Genomic DNA, 19,299 nt, shown 5'->3' on the forward strand with positions numbered 1-19,299 from the left:
CAAAGTCTCTTACCAAGCAGAGCTTGTTGTTGCAGAGATCCCATTGGTTGTGATAAAGTCAACAGGGTAGTTATGTTGACTCGCTGTGTCATAATCACATGGTAAGGTTTTGCCAAGCTGTTTTGCTTGCCTGCAGCTGTTCAGTCCTGAACAGCTTGCGTGAAAATCTCCTTTCAGTAGATGACAGTAGAATAACTAGCAGCTCCAAAAGAGCAATCCAAACCACGACAGCAATACAGTTTACATGCAACTGTTTCACTGCAAGTGACCATTTTCCCATTGAGAGATGGTAAATGTTATTTCTATTCTCTTCAAAACGTCAGGAAGAGAAACTTGGACATCTTCAAGCAAGCACTATGAATCATTTTTAAAAATGTACCAAAGGATTATCATCATTATTCTGCTATTTAGGCACATCCATGTGCCAGACTGGCCTAGTCAAAGTGAAAATTGGGGGTGCATTCGAGATAATCTTGCCCACTATCTCCGGAGCATGATAACATTTGGAATGGATTTTTTTCTGTATGTATGAACATGTAGCCCTCTTTTCAGACAGGATACATCAGAGAGGCTACTTTCCATCATAGCACACGTCACATAAATTTAAGTAAGTGAAATATTTGAATATGAAATGCATGCTAATTTGCATAATCCCTATTTGTTTATACATACATACACACACGCATGCGCGCACACACGCATATATATGTCTCCAATATAACATGTCTCCAAAAGACCAAGCAAAAATGTAATGCAGGAAATGAGAAATGGTCAAAATTATGAAAAAGATGCAAAGATGCAGCGCTTCCAGACCTCAAGTATTGCAAAGAAAACAAATTCATATTCATTTAGAAACAGCACTACACATTAATTTCTGAACAGAGTTCAGAAATGAATGTTTGTTGGAATAACCAGGTTTTCAATGGGCTTCAGCGCAGCAGGCTCTTCATTTTACCATAGACCTGTAAATAAAACAGGTCTATGGCAAACGATAATAAAATGTGTCTGAATAACACTTTAAAACCAGCTGAGAGGAGACCCTGAATGAAGCACATGTAAGCAAATGCCTATAAGGTAGCAACGTTTTCCAAACGAAATCGCCCTCGTGATGAAAACATGACGCAGTGACCCCCCTCACCCCCCGCCCCCTACGTTTTTCAGGCCGCGCGCGATGTGAATGAACGAGACTCCGCCCCTTCCGGACTTAAAGAGCCGCGGCTGGGCAGGGCGGCGGGCACACGCGCGGATACCCCAAGTCAACGCATCTATATCTACGCTCCACAGGTAAGAGACACATTTAGAAAACAGCTTCGGCTTTTTGAATAATATTTATATGCTAATATTGTTCAGTGTTCGCATCCTTGCGTGTTGTTTTGTTTGAAAGTGTCTCAGAACCTAAAGGTCAGCCAGTCCCCCGAGTTACAGTAACTTGGGGTACTGGCTGCTTCTCTGTATCAGGACAACATAAAGACAAACTTTTTATTTCCCTTCCTGCTACCTTAGCCGTAGTCATTGTGATCTGAATTTCGATATAAAATGTGTTGAACAGGACAGTCTGTGAAGGACTTGGGCAGCTGTTAGATGTTGAAACTTACTTGGTAATATAATAATAAAATAACTTTAGTTGTGTTGTTTCGTTATTAGTTGAACTAAAATCTACTCGTAATGAATTATACAGAAAAGATTCAGGATTGTTCTTTTTTTGTATCATGTCATCTCAATAATAGATAGTAAATAAAAAATATAGAAATATAGAAAATCAAGAAACACTAGTTTGTCACATTATGGACAAGGTAAACATTTCCAGTCTTTTAAGGAGATAACTGAATAACTCTGATCGGGGGGGTCAAATAGGCTTTAATCTGTTCCACTGATCAGGGCTGGAGGAGAGGCGGAGGAGAGGACTGAGGGAATGAATGGAAGGATTACTTAACCAGCTATTTATCTCTCTAATCCTGTACTTTTTTTGAATCTGGTGTAAGTGATAGGTACAAATGAGCTTTACTGAGTAAGAACTGACCCGTCTGCAGCTGGTTATATAAACGGAGATGGGGTGGGGAATAGGCGACTTCTGAAAAAGGTGCAGATGAATAATTCTGCTGAAAACTGACTTGAAACCAACATTTGTAAAATAAATGAATCGATGAGTAAGTAAATTGGCAGTTTCTTGACTTTATTTCTCAGCTTTTCTTTGACTCTTCACCTGTATAAATTGAGCTCAACACTGATTTGCAATGAATACATTTATGGATGTCAAACAATTTATGGAACAACTTACGTCCCCAAATTTTTATCCCAGCTCATTCAGGTGTTCTCAGGTGTTAAGGGACACATTGTCCACACAGTGCGCTCTAGGTCTGCGCCGGTGTCCCCCCCTGGTGGGACATGCTGGGAGGTCCCCAAGAGACATCCTGATCAGATCCACAAACCACTTGAGCTCCAAACACATATATTAGAATTCAATGATATAGTAGTTTCAGTACTTCCATGATGATCATACTGTCAGAATAAAATCCATTTTTATTGGTGTAGCTTACGACAGAGGTGGATCTGTCTGTGTGCAGTGTAAGAACTGCTGGTTTTGCTCTATGTCCTGCAGGAGTCTACGGCAACGTCAGAGCCAAGATGGGGCAGAAGGAAATCATCTGCAGCTGGAAGAAAACTGTCAGCAACATCAAGGATGTGTTCGACTTCAAAGGAAAAATGGGATCGTAAGTACTTCTGTACTTCAGTGGCTTAACACCTGGCCATTTACATTGGATATAAACAAACAAACTAAACAAATTAGATACAATCTTCATTGCAAAAATGCTTTTTTTTTCTTTTTTACATGTCCGTTTTGGAAGTTTGGTTCTCAGAATACATTTGTTTCCTTAGTGCCAAGGACAAGCTCAACTGATTTACTTTCATAAGTGGAGCATTACAACTCCAATCTGTTCTAAGTAGTGCTAGTATTTAGTAGCAACCGCAGCCCAATTCAGACATGCTCAGCAGCATGCAATGCAAAAACAGAACTGACTGTTCAGATATGGTGAACATAAATAAATCTATTTTTCAACAGAAAAACCAATTGCTTTCAATTTAAATCGAGCAGAAAAGATGATCTGATGACTCCTTTCAGTAACCTATTTAGACAGTTTATCAGCAAAAAAATTGTTGATGTGGGGGGGGGGTTAGTTTCACTTCCACATAATTTTCTTGTTTATGTAATAAGCAAACGAACTAAACTGAACTAAGCTAAATGTGTTTTATTATTGAGGCTTTTTGCATTCAAGCTTCATGGGACTTCTTGTACTGACATCTTAAATTTCCATGAAATGTGAATATCTTAGCTAAATGCTACAAAGTATGATATCATGATCCAATTCCTCACATCATCATGTATTTATGTTTATGAAAAACATATTGTAGCTTTTGTTGTCACGATTAAGTGGCCCTTTTGTATTTAAGGCATTAATTTGAACACTGAGACAATCAACACAGCTAATCAAACCCACCATGACAAAAACCTGCCTTCTCTTGTAATTTGCATCATGTGCTTCATTAGCCCGGATTGAGCCTGCCTGGTAGCTTCATTAGCCAGGACTGTCACCTGGAACACACAGTTGACAGGTGTGGGGATGAACTCACTCCTGTTGTTGAAAGCTGCTTTATTGCACATTTCTCACCCGGCTCTGAATGTGTCCTGTGTGCGTGTCTGAGCGCTTACGTCAGAGGAACTGAGCTGGAACATCCTAGCACAACTTCATTAGAGGATTAGGAGACTGACTGAGTGTATGAGTCCGTGCTGAATGAGTGTGAGGTGAGGCAGTAGGAGCAGAACCAGGTATGCGTTTATGCAAGCAGTTCGTTTCAGCTCAGGATGCACTTCACTGTGTGTGAATAAACTGTGGAAAAGGATTTCTGTAGCTCATGGATGTTCCTCGAAGCCTAAAGCGCACAAGCAGAATCATAGACGTTGCTCGGAAAACTTAGCCGCAAACTTACAGAATAGTTCTGTTTGTTCTTTTTGTCACATTTTAAATGTTCCAGCTCACCAAACAATGTTGTATGTCGACAGAATGCAGCGTTCAGTGATGTTATGTCAGAAAAAAAAGCTTTCCAAGGCAACCTGGCTCCTTATGAAAAGTAAATAATTTTTACACTTCAGAGGTATACATTCATACATGTAAAAAAATACATAAAAAAATTGTCTCAGAAGTCCACAAATATAGTCCCTAAATGTCAAACATATCTCTGTATTGAAAAAGAGAAAACAATAAAAAAATAAGAACTTTTTTTATCAGTCTAAATCACAATACATTGCAAACACAAAAAGAGGTGATGACTTCGTAAGAACAATACCTTGTATATTTAAGTGTTAGTGTCACCAGAGAAGTTAGCAGAATATTTTTAATGTTTGGGTTTGTTCTGGTGCGTGTGCATTAAATGGGTTTGACTAATAATTTCTGATCAGGCAGTAACCCCACTTTGTTTTAACTAAAAGTAACTTAACTTCATTGATAATTTCATTACAAATAAATTATGAATCTTAATTATTAAGAGTTGCATTAGCTAAACGTTGTAATCCCTGTTGCACAACAACACACTTTAACAAAAAAGCTAGTCTTGATTTGGGACAAGTGCAATAGTGCATCTGCATGCTTGTAATGTGGAAATGGCCACAAATGTATTCTGAATAGATGATAAGTGGATGTTGAACTGCGATCAAATGGAGCTAATGAACGAATTACATCATTACTTGGTTGTATGTTTGCACTTTGGTGATCAGTGCAAATCAGTGATGATCTGAGTGGACAAGCATTTACCTTTTGGTCCAATTCAGATTGAATGACTTACATTAAAAAGCCCATGAAGGAGAAGTCTTCTCAAATTGGAGACGTTGGCACAGAAGCCAATGGAGAGTTGTAAAAACTTTAAAACGATGAAATGTCAGTATACGCTTTAAACTTGACATTCAAAGTGTAAATGTCAGTTTACGCTTCAGGGGGTCGCCGCTGACATGATCAGCGAACCAGCTCAAACGAATAGAACTCATTTTGGCAACTTGGACTGGATCGAAGGATAAGTAAAGATGAAAGATCTTCTCAACATGGAGTCTGTTGTGTCTTTATTTGGCAGAATATTTTTATTGTAACACAACTCTGTAGAGCTGAAATATTATCAACAAATGAGGTTGATGTCGTGTTTGATAATTGTGTGTTCCATGTAGACGTCTTGGAAAATGGTGAGAAGTAGTCTGTTAGGTAATTAGAGGTGTGGTTGAGGCATTGACCTGCCGTTAAACAGCGGCTAACACTAAAAAAAAACTCTGCTTCCGACTGTCTAAACTGACGTTAAAACTAGGACAAACCAAACAACAACAAAAAAAAGTGTTGCGTATGTCACTTAAGTAAATGCTATTGTTAGAAACAGATGCTGTTTTCACATGGCCTCTCTGGGCGTGTCCATGCAGGGGGTCGTTCTCTGAGGTTTACATGGTGAGAGAGAAGAAAACGGGTCATCTTTACGCCCTGAAGTGTCTGAAGAAGAAGCACCTCACTCACAGCAACCTGGAAAATGAAATCAACGTACTGAAGAGGTAAAATTCAGAGAGGATTTGTATCAGATTTTAGTAAACAGAAAGACTGAAAAAGCTGGCTGTTCCTTTTCTTCGCTGTGTTTTTTCTAACTAATCTTTTTTTAGTTAAGCTCTTGTAAATAAAAGTTTAACAGCTAAAATACATCTTTGTCTCTCTTCCAGGATAAAACATGATAACGTCATAGGATTGGAGGACTTTTATGAAAGCCGAACACATTACTACCTTGTCATGCAACTGTAAGTGGACTCTTCCTTTTGTCACATCACTGTATTGAGCAATGGCAAAAAAGAGAGGGAAAAAAAATTGCATATTAAACCATACATCTTCTTTTTGTTTGTTTTATAGCAAAATTTTCAGTTATGCTACTACTAATAAAGGCATTACCTAAAAGCTAATGTTGATTATAATTAGCTACAGCTTCTGATAAAAATCAATTTAAAATGTAATTGTAAAAAAAAAAAAATCAGCTAATCACAAATGCCTTGAAACAAAGGATGCAGAAAAATCAATACTTGTACATTAAAGATATCACAGCAGATTTCTAGAAAATCTGACCTTCCTTTGTTTGTGTCCGTGTGCAAATGAACAGGGTGTCCGGCGGTGAACTGTTTGATCGCATTTTAGACAAAGGGGTTTACACTGAGAAGGACGCCAGCAAAGTCATCAAACAGGTGCTGGAGGCTGTCAGCTATCTTCATAAAAACAGCATAGTGCACAGAGATCTGAAGGTAAACAAACACACACACACACACACACACACACACACACACACACACACACACACACACACACACACACACACACACACACACACACACACACACACACACACACACACAACCTGTGCAGATACAACCTTTCACAAGTTGAAACTGATATTTGTGTGCCTGGTTATTTCTTCACACTTTTTACTATAAAGATCATGTTCAGTGACTCACTGAAAGTCACATCTACATTAGCAAAAAAAGAAAATAATAGTAATAATAATAATAATAATAATAGTGAAAAACTGTTTAAATCAGTATTGGAGATGCTCACTATTTATGGTAGCTAAAACTAAAGCAAATAAAGTAGTCTGGCTGTGATTACCAGATACACGGGTAATTAAAAGATTTTGATATAAATATGTGTCAGAAGGATTTGAATAAATAAAATGCCACTGAAATTTTAATGTTGCATACTTCCACTTACTCTTTTCCATGTTAAATTATGTTCAGAATACATTTTTAACCTAAAGAAAATGTCATTGTTTTTCTTTTTGACATGGTTGAAATTTCATTTCTTATTTTACTTCAAGCTAAAAACACCCCCCCCCCAAAAAAACAAACACATCTGATTCAATGTGATCACATTTTCAATAGCACATTTTCAGTTAAACTTTTCAGTGTTAAAAGATGCACGTTTTTAAAATTTAAACGCAATATGTTCAATCTGATCACCCTAGAGACACATATTTGCTTCCATAGTTAGGCTGTTATACTTTCCACCACCATAAAATCTGGTTCCTGTGGTTCCAGGTATTTATGAAGTTAGTAAAGTTCTCATCTTTCATGTTTCTTCGTCTGTTTGCACAGCCGGAGAACCTGCTGTACTACAACATGGACGAGAATGCTAAGATCATGGTCAGTGACTTTGGTCTGTCTAAGACACTTGAGCATGGAGTCATGTCTACAGCCTGTGGCACCCCGGGTTATGTTGGTAAGTGAATCTTAAGGTTTGCCTACTTTATAAACCTTGTGTGAGTACTGCTTTCATGTAATGTATTTCTTGATGTTCAGCACTGCAACTCCAGATGAAATTAGAATCTGCTAATTTGTAAAGTACACCACTAATGAAGGCAACTTTACATACAAATTACTATCTTTGAGTACAATTTTTATCTGTCAATGTTTAGAGGTTTATTTCAGAGGCAAAACTGTTCAAAACTCCAGTAAAGTAAATGTAAATTATAAGAGCAGAATAGATCATGAAATTAAGTCGCAAACCTTGATCCTCTTGACATAAAAAGAAATACTAAATGTTATAATAAATGGTAAATTAGAAGACCAAACAGGTCAGATAGTTATACAGAATCTTTTTTGTCAGTAAAATCACAGGGCAGTGAGACACAAACTTTAAAAAGACCCTTTGATTTCCAGTATTAGCGGATAAAGCTGAGTTTGTAATTTGTTTTGTTGCAAAAATCAGTTCAAAATGCAACCATGTATCAAAACACTTGTACAGTTGTATTCACATAGGACCTTTACAGTACATTTCATAACAAAAAGCTGTTTTTTTTTCCTGTTAAACTTTTATTGGCAAAATTCCAAATAACAGTGAGTTGACAAAAATCCTTAGCAGTAAGCATTGACACAAACCAACTATTTTATATAACTTTCTGTCTGTCATACAGCAAATTTCACAAAATTCCAAATTATGTGTCTGAGATTTGAGGCTTCGGTCTGAAAAAAAAATAGGACTTTATTTCATGCCAACAGTTTTCTTTGTGTAGCATGATAGCTTGACATTCTTGATGGGAAGTGCTTTTTAACCTGAATGTTGTCCACTGTTTTTCATTTAAGCTCCTGAAGTTTTGGCTCAGAAGCCCTACAGCAAAGCAGTGGACTGCTGGTCCATTGGAGTTATCACTTACATCCTGTAAGTAGTTTCACCTCGCTAACTTTAACACTGGTCATAATCAGGTTGTAAGCAGTGCTTCAAAATGCAAAAAGAACAAAAGAAAAAGATAAAATTCAGCAGAACACTTCAAAAACTTTTTTTTATGTTTTTGAAAGGGGACTTTTTGCAGGGTATACACATGGAAGAACAGTGGTGAACAGAAAGCATTATGAAAACTGAGAATTACAGGTCTGGGAGAAAAGTTTAAAGCAGGGTTAGGTTTTGGGACAACATGCCACCCACCCATTATCTGACACACTTATCCCTAGTGGGGTTGCGACAACAACCTCCAGGACAGGTTGCCATTCCATCGCAGGGTATGGACTGGCAATGATTTTGGACTGTGAGAGGAAGCCGGAGTACCCAGAGAAAACCCACTCATGCTAACTCCATGCAGAAAGACCCTGGGCTGGGATTCACACCCATGCAAAAGTGCTACCCACTGTGGTACTGTCCAGCCTGGAACAACAGTCCATGATTTGAACATCTGAATTAGCTCTGTTCAATCCATCAAATGAAAATGGAAAGGAGGAGAGGTTTGACACAGAAGCAGCCAAAAGGCCCTGAGTGAGTCATTGCTCAGCTGGGGGAAACTGTTAACAGGACACCTTTACAAATCCTACAAATCACAGAACTTTCATCCAATTAATTTCACTTATAAACAACCAGGTTCAATTCAACTTTTTTTGCCCAGATCCATTGGTCACATTACTTGTTTGGATGGTAAATTACATGAGACACAGAAAATTGTAAAGGCACACATGACTAATAGAGCTAATTTTGTTCTATGTTCTGCAGACTCTGTGGCTACCCTCCGTTCTTTGAAGAAAATGAGACTCGTCTGTTTTCAAAGATCATGAGGGCTGAGTATGCCTTCCATTCACCTTTCTGGGATGACATCTCTGAGTCAGGTAAGAAAGGAAGTCTTTCAGATTGCGACATGTCTATAAAACACCAATACTACGGTAGACTGGCTGACAAACCCTCACCACTTGGCCCTTTGGAACGCTGACCCAGAAAGTCTTGCGATGACTTTTCAATTTACTTTAAGAATAAAATTTTTTCTCTCCTTGCTTTGGTAATCAGTAAACACTTTGGGTTGCCTTGTGTGGCAGTGGTTCTATAAAAATAAACTTGCCTCTCCTTGGCTTACATAGGATTTGTTCACATAATCCTCAGGATTAGCATATTTAATCAAGCATAACGTGACATCAGCCTCTGGAGACATTTATAGTGGTTTGACCTGCTGGATTAAGCCAGATATAGTTGCTGCTTACACTGAATTCCAGCTTTACACTTCATAGCATTGTAGACAGATAAATGGTTATGTAGATGATAATGGGTGATATTTTGTCTCTGTTATGATTTTATCCACCTTGTGATTATTATTTGGGTAGTCTGTTGACGGATGAGGTGTCAGTTTGTATCAGTGATTAAAATCAGAGAAGGAGAGCTCTCCCAGTCTCCAACCTCACATGTGGAACATAAACCATGGTGTGGAAAGACCCTCTGATGTTTCTAGAATGATGTTTCCTAGAATCTACCGTGTGTCATAAGCCTGAGATGCTTTTCTTAGACTAAATGTGTCAAGCAAATCATAATACACTCTCTGCCAATATTATGCTAAATTCACTCAGGCCATGCCTTTCACATGTTTTGTGTTGCTTTCTGAATTCAGTGTCTGGGCCAATATCTACAACATGGATTAAAACATTCAGTTTATGCTACATGTTTGGCTAACTGATCAGAATATAGGAATATCATAAATATTTCTGTGCATTTTACCGTCATATCACAGGATCCGTTTGCACAACATTGTAATTATGGACCATTTGGAACGTTAGTGTGCTTCCTGGACATGTCAGTGACTCTTAGCGATCTAAATGAATGACTCTGAAAAACACTTAAATAACACCAGTGCCATGTTTAGGACTGCAGATGTTTAAACATGCTCAGATTTAGCAGCCTCAAGCATAAAGTTGCTGCCTCATGTGTCAACAGCCAAAGACTTCATCCGGAACATGATGGAAAAAAACCCAACGAAACGCTTCACTACTGAACAGGCACTCCGGCATCCGTGGTGAGTTCTCCCTCTTGACCACAAACGGGTTCTTTGAGCTGTTTTTCAGTGTGTTCCTGCTAACACGTACTGCTGATGTGATTTCAGGATTGCTGAAAGCACAGCCAAAGACCTGGACATTTATCAGTCTGTCTGTGAACAGATGGGGAGAAACTTTGCCAAATCCAAATGGAAGGTCAGTGACTCTGCTGCATGCTGCTTTAATGCCATAATTAGATTTGAGATAATTGATAGGTAATAATAACACTTTATTGATCCCTGAAGAGGAGGGACAGGGACATATCACAGAACAACAATAAAAAAAGTTTAGTAATTGACATAAACAATAAATACTGAGCAGTTATAATCTTGAAGATACACTTACTTAGTCCACAAATTAAGGACTGATAAAAAATAAATGTTTGCAACTTCCCCTGAAATTTCTATTTGTAGCTTTAAAATACTCTATTTTAAACCTTAATAAATAAAAATAAAGAAATTAAATAGGAAAATCTTAATTTTTGATTGGACTGCATTATAGTTCTGCATACAAATAATTGCCCAATAATTAGGCACATAATTAAGCATTCCTTTTTGCTTCATTAAATATTCAAGTCTGAGGTTGAAGGGCAGTGTTTTGAGTTTTACCTCATGGTGTAATGTTGTTCTGTCATCAAAAACATAGCTGGAGTGGAGTTTGAGAAACCCTGTAATCTCCCATGGCAGCTGTGCCTGGGTGGACTTGGCGCCTCCTTGGAGGTGCAGGACCTTCTCAGAGTGGCTGTCTAAAGCTCACAGTGCAGCCGTCCCCTGTGATGAACAAACTCCTGGTGCTACTGCACATCAGCTGAGCTCAGTATGAGCTACTTCTCAGTGCCACGCTGGTAAAAATGTTGAATTTTCAGAAATGGCAAAAGTTCTCAAAGAGATGGAGGCGCTATTTTGTAGTTATACGATAGTGCTATAAAATGGCACTATGTGCCTGGAAGATACATAATACGTACCCCTAAATACATAGTAAGATGAAACCACAAATGCAATTTGCCTCATAATTGTGCACGCAATGTATTGTGTTGTAACTAGACTGAATTGGACTGTATGTGATTGTAACCACATACATGTACATGTTTATTCTAATACTACACAATTAGTAATTGTTCTTTTCTCCACTCTCATGAAGTCTTTTCTCTCTGTGCGTTGTCCAATAGCAAGCCTTCAATGCAGCTTCAGTGGTCCACCACATGATGAAACTGCAGCTGTCCCACAGCGAGCCCTTCCCCTCGCCCCTCTCTCTGCCCAACATCCTAGTGGAGTCTTCTTCTCTGGCCGACTCTGAGCCGTCGAATCCCTGCTGTGATGAGGAGGACCCCCTTGACCCTAACGGGAACCCCATCGTGACGGCGAGTCTTTCACGGAGCGCTAACACGGAGTCCGGCAGAGAGACGTCTCTGCTCTTCAGATCCAGTCACAGCGAACCTGGCGGCACGCCTGCCGTCATGGCAGATCCAAGAGACGCCGCCCACAGCTTCCATTCAGAAGGAGACACTCATTTCAGGCCGTCTCCCAGGTGAGAGCTGCTCCCCTTCCCTGTGATGTTTTTCAAAAAAGACAAAAATAACAAAACAAAACAAAAAACAGCTTTTTAGATATACGATGTGGAATACTGTGAAAAGAAGTATGGAACATATTCTCAGTTTAAATATTTCTCATGGAGTTATAGAGACAAGATTTACACCAGATGTCGGCAGCAACCCACACCAACCAATTAGACAACAAATGAAGTTAGGGGTGACAATTGGAATGACGCATAGTAAATTGAACAAACTTTCAGAAATACATCAAGTACTTTTTCACACTGCTCTTCAGTTCTTTCTACAGATTTTCTGCTTTATTTTTTTTTTATCAATGAAAGATTAGTTGGACAGAGTATAGAACCATTATTCCTCCAATGGTCTAATGATTATTCCACCTCCAAATAATCTACTGTTGGCCTCGTCTGACTAGACTATATTGTCCCAGTATTTCACTGGCTTGTCCAAATTTTCAGCAGGAAACTTTAAAAAAGCTTCAACATTCTGTACTTCAGCAGTGGAGTCTTGTGCAGTGAGTGAGCAGATTGCCTATTTTATTTATAGAGGAAAATGCTTTATCTCCATTACATTATTGTTTAGACTCATCTGTCAGACGTTTTACAAAGGCCACCTGACCTTTGCTAACTTATTGTGAAATGTCCAGCTGAGTAGAACATTAGAGAGTTTAGAAACGCAGCTGTAGTTGTTGCCATTAGCAACGTTAAGACTTTTTGTGAGGATTTCCATTGTTTTAACAGCTGTCCCTCTATTTGGTATGGGGGATACATTTTATAGACTGTATAGTGATTTTCACATAACTTTCTGAATGGTGACAGATTTCAGTCGGTTTCTTGGCTTCCCATCATGTTTTCCACACCTTTTTCTTCATGTGTTCAGCACTTATTTCCCAACCCTCGAAGGTTTTAGACGTAACTTTTTTTTGGACTGATTTGGTTTGATTGGGGGGAATCTTTCTTTAAATGAAGTCTTGTTGTGTGTTGCGGTCCAGCTTGGAAGTTGTGGGTCAGAGGAAGGAACAGCCGCTTCAGTCTGGAGTCTGTACAATCATGTAATGATTCTGAAGGTAAAATATCATCCCTCCTGTTGTAGCATTCAGATTATTATTCTTACCTCCCCCCCCCTTTCTGATTCTTGATTTGTTTTTGTTTTTTTGCAGTTGGCCTGAGTCCTTGATCCTCCTTGACACGCCTGCTGCTGAACGCCATCAGATTCAGAGACAATATACACGCTAAAAATGTTTAAAACTGATTAACTTCAATAATATGTTCAAAGATAGACACAGATTGAAAATGATTATTCATTGATAATGAAGCCCAGTGTGTAACAGAACTCTGTGCTTGTCTAATATAGACATAGATCATTTAAATAATCTCCTGTATTTATTTTCCACTGATATTTGAATTCGGTTGGAATTGGAATGGTATTATGATGTTTTAACTTCAAAGTCCTGTCACTTGTGATCCGTTTGTGTCTATTGTGTCTGTGCATATTTGCTCTGCTTGTCTCCTGTATTTCTGGCATTGGCAGGAATCCAACGAAGGCCGCTGAAGAGTTCAAACTGGTTTTTGTCCTCCACTCTGAGCCAGACACTTGCCATTTCACTCATGAGCCCACTATGTAACGTGATCTCATTTGTCGCACATTTCACCACTGCATATGTCAGGGCATAAAAAAAAACAGCCATAAGTGAAAGTTTGAATGAGTTCATGGTCAATCACCCAGGCAGTCTTTAAAAGTGCTTAGGTGTCTGGAAAATGCATGTTTTGGTTATTGACAGTCTTCTGGGCCTGCTCTGTTTTTACTGCTGGCGCTGAATCATGCTGATGCGGATGTTAGTAAAACTTTGCCACAGCGCCACTGAATCCCATCAAAAGGCTGATTGCTGTGCTTTTCTCTCATACGCCTGCAAGTTGCTCTCATAACTAAAGTGATAAAGTGCCACAAGCTGGTGAAAAGATGCTGTCGACACTAGAGATGCACCGATAACAGAATCTGTGGTCGATTTCAGTTTATTTTTTTCTAAAGCTTTAAGCTGCCAATAAAGACTTTATCATATGAGGATCTTTTAGAAGACATAATTAAGGGTTAAGTATGTTAATCCAGTGTGACACGATTCTCTTTTTGCACCAGAAAAGAGAATCTGAGCAGCAGTAATAACATGCAAAGCCAGGCATTTTCGAGACGTCTCATTGATACCGGAAATGGCAGACTTTGAATTTTCTTCTTCTTTGAATTTTCTTCTTTGTAAGAACGTCTGCATCGCAAAGTGTCGGTGGCGCTTTCTGAGCAGAAGCAGCTCTGATCCTATTGTTGCTGGACGGCTTTTCGACGTTCAGAGATTTTTTAGCAAATCGTCCGGTTCAGACCAGCCGCCCATTTCTCGATGCATCTCTGGTCGACACTAGTGATGCCATGTGAGACTGTATTTCCATAGAGAGTACAGTGCATTTTTGTATTGTTTTCACATTAAATATATGGTGACTGATGCTCTGGTTTCTCTTTGAGTTGGGTTATAAAAGTTTGGGGTTTTAGTTTAGTTTTAATTAAATTTTAGAGTGTGTTTGCTAGTTTTTAATTTTACAATTGCATAGTTTTAGTTTGGTTTTTATTAGTTTTAGTGGTACTTTTAGGTTTTCCTACTTTGACTTTCTTAAATTCTGTGCCTAAAAATGAGCCAAAGTGTTGTATTATGGATTATGTATGCATCAATTGAGTAATGATTACTCAACAATACCATTTAAAAAAACAACTCAGAAAGGCTAAAACGTTTGATTCATGAACACAAAACCAAAGATATTACATCTACGCTTTCAGTATGTTTCAGCTTTATAAACTCACAATATAGTTCCAGTCAGTTAGTTTTCCCCCCAAAATTGCTGTTTTTATTTATTTCAGTTTATAAAAATGTTTTCTCGATTTTAGTTATTTTGTTAGTTTTAGTTAACTTTTATAACCTCTGAATAATTAAAAACCAAACAAGGAAATCAAACGCTAAACTCTCGCACACACTTAAGAGTAAATAAGAATTTATTTTAAAAGTGCACAAACAGCAGATGCAAATCAGTAAAAAAAAAAAATAAATATTGTATAGTGTCAGTGACCCTTTTGTTCCTTTTTGAAAAGTAGAACAGTTGTACCACATGCAAATAGTGGAAAACAGTGTAGAGGGAAACACGGTTTACTATATCTCAGAATAAAAATGGTTTTGTTGAAAAAGTGCTATGCAAAGAGTGCAAATATAACAAAAAAAATAAAAAATTAGGTTAGGGTTTTGATGATGACCGAGCAATAAGGTGATTTAGGCCGAACAGGAGCGCAGTTCTTCGGCTCTTTTTCGGATCGTTTGCAAGATGTCCTTCAGCTTGGTGTCGAGTCCATCAAGCTCGGTAGACTTCTGGATGATCTCGTCCTGCAGGCCTCTCAGGGAGTCTGCTTTTCCTGGAGAGTGGATGAGAAAACCAGCATCCGTCAAAAAACACTCCGAGTGTCTCAGAAGCCGTCTTACATCCAGCTCCCCCCTGAAAATAACTAACTAACACTGTCTGCCATTAAGTCATTGAATTTCCTATTCATGACATTATGATGGAAAAATAGCACAGGAAAAAAAAAATGAGCAAAAAACATTTGGACCCGTCAATCAGCATCTAAAAACAAGCGTGCAACTGACAACCAAATGTGTGCAAAGGTTGAAATCAGTGAACGAAAGGTCAAAAGCTTGTCACGATTCAAGACAACATATTGATCAAGCAGCAGTCCTGCATTACCTTCAAGAGCATCTGTCATATTGAGCGTCGTGTTCCTCAGAGTTTTAGCTTTCTCCTTCAGCTTCTCCACTCTCTCTGCCAGAGGAGTCGTCTCTCCAGGAGCTCCGGGGCCCACCTGGTCTTTAAGACGATCAAGCTGCTCCTCCAAAGTCTTCAGAATCTGAAAGTATACACACAGCCATCAGTGTGACTACATGCAAATATACAGTATACATATGCAGAACACTTGGCTTCGATGGCCTCGTGTTAGAGGATGTAACAGAACATTAAACGCCCTTAACACACTTGGTTTCCTCTTCATTTGCAGCTCTATATGATCATATATTGACGAGGAAGAAGTAGCCTTAGCGACTTAGCAAGGCGTCCTGCAGGGGACGCTGTTTTCTCCATAGAGTCCTAATGCCAGATGAAAAAGAACTCTGACAACATCATTTTTATTTCCAGGTTTAGAAACCTGCTAGTGGACAGTTCACTCTTCTCATTCTCTTTATGAGACAATAGAAATGCACCGGAGCTAAGGAAACAAGAAGGACTAGAACAGTCCAACTAAAACAGTCCAACGAGAACAGTCCAACTAGAACAGTCCCACTAGAACAGTCCCACTAGAACAGTCCAACTAGAACAGTCCAACTAGAACAGTCCAACTAGAACAGTCCCACTAGAACAGTCCCACTAGAACAGTCCCACTAGAACAGTCCAACTAGAACAGTCCCACTAGAACAGTCCCACTAGAACAGTCCAACTAGAACAGTCCCACTAGAACAGTCCAACTAGAACAGTCCCACTAGAACAGTCCAACTAGAACAGTCCCACTAGAACAGTCCAACTAAAACAGTCCCACTTGAACAGTCCAACTAGAACAGTCCCACTAGAACAGTCCAACTAGAACAGTCCCTCCGGAATAACCGGCTTCGGTCAACACATGCTGATTCTCCGTTTAAAGTTGTGTCATCCAGATCTCACCGGTAGAGCTGCATTTGCCTCGTCCTCAGCTGTCCCTGCAGTCTGCAGAGCTTTGGGAGCTTTCTGCTTTGCTTCCTCCAACAGCTTCTTCAGCTTCTCCAACTGGTCCTTCATCGGTGCCGTCAGTGCTTCTGTGTCGGTCAGCGTCTTCTCTGCTGGAGTCAGCGCGTCTTCTGCCTTCATCCACAAACAGAGGGGTTAAAGGATCTCGGCAGGTCGCATTGACTTCATTTAAATAACCGGGTCATTGAGAAACGCCTACCTGCGTCAGGTTGTCATTGACGCTTTCGATCAGGTCCAAACTGTCCTGCAGCTTTTTTTCCAAGTCGGCGAGGGAGTCGTTCCCTGCTTTTATGCTTTCCAGGAGTTTTTCCACATTTTCTTTGGGTTCCAGAGCCTTGACCCTGTTAATGTGTCACATCAACAGATTTTCTCTCATTAACACGTTGAAGACATGTTGATTTGGATTGAGTTACAATGTCCTCTCCTGTCTGTGCAACTCTAGGAAATTTAGTGAGATCCAACCAGTTTCTGGATTTAGATGTAAGGATTTATTAACGTGCATTTTTAATTTATTTTTTTTGTCAACAATCTGACCAACAGTCATCGGTCTGGGTTCATGGAACTGTAGCTATGTTATTGGTAAGCCTGTGGCAGTAAAACAGTAAAGAAATTAGTCGCATTGTAAATGAAAACAATAATTTGCTTGATTGTTTTTCTCTCATTTTACCAAAAACCTCTTTTCAAAAAGAGCAGTTTTGTTTCTGGAGACGTTAGGATCAATTTTAGTTGTTTTCTCTGTCTTTTTTTTTTTCCCCCAGAAATTCAAAATGTCTCCCGGTCCCAGTGTCAAAAGGTTGGTCCTGACCTGGCCTCCTCCGCCTCCTGCAGCAGCTTCCTGGCTTTGTCCAGCTGGGGCGTGGCCTCCTTCAGAACGTTCTCGGTGTTCGGCAGATTTGCAGCCAGATTTTTCAGCTCCTCCAGCTTCTTCTCCAGGTCGGGCAGGCTGACCGGCAGGCTGGTGTTCAGAATCCACTCGCTTATCTTCTGAACTTCGGTCAGGTTGGAAGACGGATCTAGACGGACAGAGAAGTTGAAACGTTGGAGTGAATTTCTACCGTACGAGGCTGATCACAGCAGTCACTGCGACCTCGAGTGCTTTGTACCCGTCAGAAAGTCCTTGAGGTCTTGAATTACGTCGCGGGTCTTGTTCATTTCATCCTCCAGCAGATCTCTGGCTGTCTTAGTTTTGCCTGACAGGTCTTTTGTTACTTGCTTCACCTTGTCTGTTTTTTCCTGTGCGTTCTGAAGCTGCAGAGAAAAGAGCAACAAAATAAACCGGAGAGAAAATCTAAACAATAATAAATATTTTTAAAAAACCTGTAAATCAATGAACAATAAAAATCTGCAGCGATGAGGACAAAGCGCGAACCATCTCTGCAGCCTCTGTGATCTTCAGACTCAGGTTGGCCAGACGGTCCTTCACATCCGTAACGTCGGCGTCGGCCCGTTTGCTCAAAGGCAGCGCGCCGACGCACTGCGTCCCGTCCTGGCAGAGCGGGCTTCCCTCCGGCGGACACAGAGCGCCGCCCTCACACTGCAGAGGGGTGCAGGGCTCGGACCGAGTGCTGCCACACACCTGCAGAGAGAAGGTCACAAACCTGGTATGACGCACATCCGATTGAAGGAAGGGCTGCAGCCAACAATTATTTTACCAACCGATTATTCTATCGATCATTCTGATGATTGATCGATTAATCGGATAAAAGAGTTTGGTACATTTTCCGGATTTTTCTAATTTTTCTGACACAAATTTCAAAGTATATCAGAAGATCCGAATGTTAACAACAATGACTTCCTTTTTCAAACAAGAATTGTTTTCTTGTTTCTAACTGCTGCAGCTGGTGGTTATTTTACTGATCGATTATTCTGACGATTATCGGATAAAAAATTGGCACATTTTCCAGATTTTTTTCCCATTCTTTAAATACAACATTGAAAGACCCAAGTATAAATAATAATTCATTCCGTTTTGAAACAAGACTTTTTTTTTTGCATCCTAAAATGCAACAGGTTACTCTCGTTGGATCGGCCATGACGGTTACCTGCTTCGCTACAGGAGTGAGGTCTGGCTGGGAGGTCATGTTGTTTTTCAGCTGGTTCAGGTCTCTGGTGTTGTTTGGCTGCACTTTATCCTTGATGTCCTCCGCCTCCTCTCGGATGTCTCTCGCCTCCTTTATTGTGGTCTCAGTCGAATTCACTTTCTTGGCCGCATCTTTTGACTTATCATACGCATTCTTGATGGTATCAAGACCTCCTGTGTACAAATGTTGGAAAACAAGTTCAGAATTTGTCCCAACACTGGCAGAGTAAAACAGTTTCTAGGTGACATCCTCTCCCGGTTGCTTTTATTAAAAGTAAAACACCAAGGTTGAGCCGACCTGCATCGTCGGGGTCGACGACGGTCCCCGTGGAATCTTTCTTTTCTTTGTACATTGAAGAGATGCTATCCAGTAGATCCTGCAGTTTATCCAGCTCCACTTCCAAAGCAGGATCTCTGACCGGAGGAGGAAGATCGTCGTCCACCTTTTCCAAGTCGTCCCTGAAACAGAACAGAAAATGATCCATCAGTGGAAGGAAAAGGTTTTGAAAATGTCTTTCTGTTATCCATCTATTAATGT

General features: G+C 39.7%; 2 protein-coding genes across 5 annotated transcripts in view; one reads left to right on the plus strand and one right to left on the minus strand.

Annotated features, from left to right (window-relative positions):
• The first annotated feature begins 1,179 nt into the window (after window positions 1-1,179).
• LOC129353823 (calcium/calmodulin-dependent protein kinase type 1D-like) lies at window positions 1,180-14,377 on the plus strand. Its single transcript, XM_055023277.1, has 13 exons — window positions 1,180-1,284; window positions 2,600-2,711; window positions 5,456-5,581; window positions 5,744-5,818; window positions 6,172-6,310; window positions 7,157-7,280; window positions 8,144-8,219; window positions 9,039-9,151; window positions 10,242-10,320; window positions 10,408-10,495; window positions 11,508-11,866; window positions 12,880-12,954; window positions 13,048-14,377. The coding sequence occupies exons 2-12, from the start codon at window positions 2,626-2,628 to the stop codon at window positions 12,941-12,943; spliced, it is 1,329 nt and encodes a 442-aa protein (XP_054879252.1). The 5' UTR covers window positions 1,180-1,284; window positions 2,600-2,625; the 3' UTR covers window positions 12,944-12,954; window positions 13,048-14,377.
• A 523-nt stretch (window positions 14,378-14,900) lies between these two features.
• Window positions 14,901-19,299, minus strand: part of LOC129353830 (laminin subunit beta-3-like) — a 32,605-nt gene continuing 28,206 nt past the window's right edge. For all 4 annotated transcript variants that reach the window (XM_055023302.1, XM_055023308.1, XM_055023293.1 and 1 more), the window contains 9 exons: window positions 19,060-19,220; window positions 18,724-18,935; window positions 18,051-18,257; window positions 17,785-17,929; window positions 17,487-17,694; window positions 16,881-17,022; window positions 16,619-16,795; window positions 15,656-15,815; window positions 14,901-15,329 (listed from right to left, as the gene is read on the minus strand). In XM_055023302.1, coding sequence (XP_054879277.1) covers window positions 15,190-15,329; window positions 15,656-15,815; window positions 16,619-16,795; window positions 16,881-17,022; window positions 17,487-17,694; window positions 17,785-17,929; window positions 18,051-18,257; window positions 18,724-18,935; window positions 19,060-19,220 — 1,552 coding nt within the window. In that variant the 3' untranslated portion in view covers window positions 14,901-15,189. The remainder of the gene's footprint in view (window positions 15,330-15,655; window positions 15,816-16,618; window positions 16,796-16,880; window positions 17,023-17,486; window positions 17,695-17,784; window positions 17,930-18,050; window positions 18,258-18,723; window positions 18,936-19,059; window positions 19,221-19,299) is intronic.

The sequence above is a fragment of the Poeciliopsis prolifica genome, unplaced genomic scaffold, assembly GCF_027474105.1.
Source record: "Poeciliopsis prolifica strain line A6 unplaced genomic scaffold, Auburn_PproV2 SCAFFOLD003, whole genome shotgun sequence".
In the NCBI taxonomy this organism is placed as follows: Eukaryota; Metazoa; Chordata; class Actinopteri; order Cyprinodontiformes; family Poeciliidae; genus Poeciliopsis; species Poeciliopsis prolifica.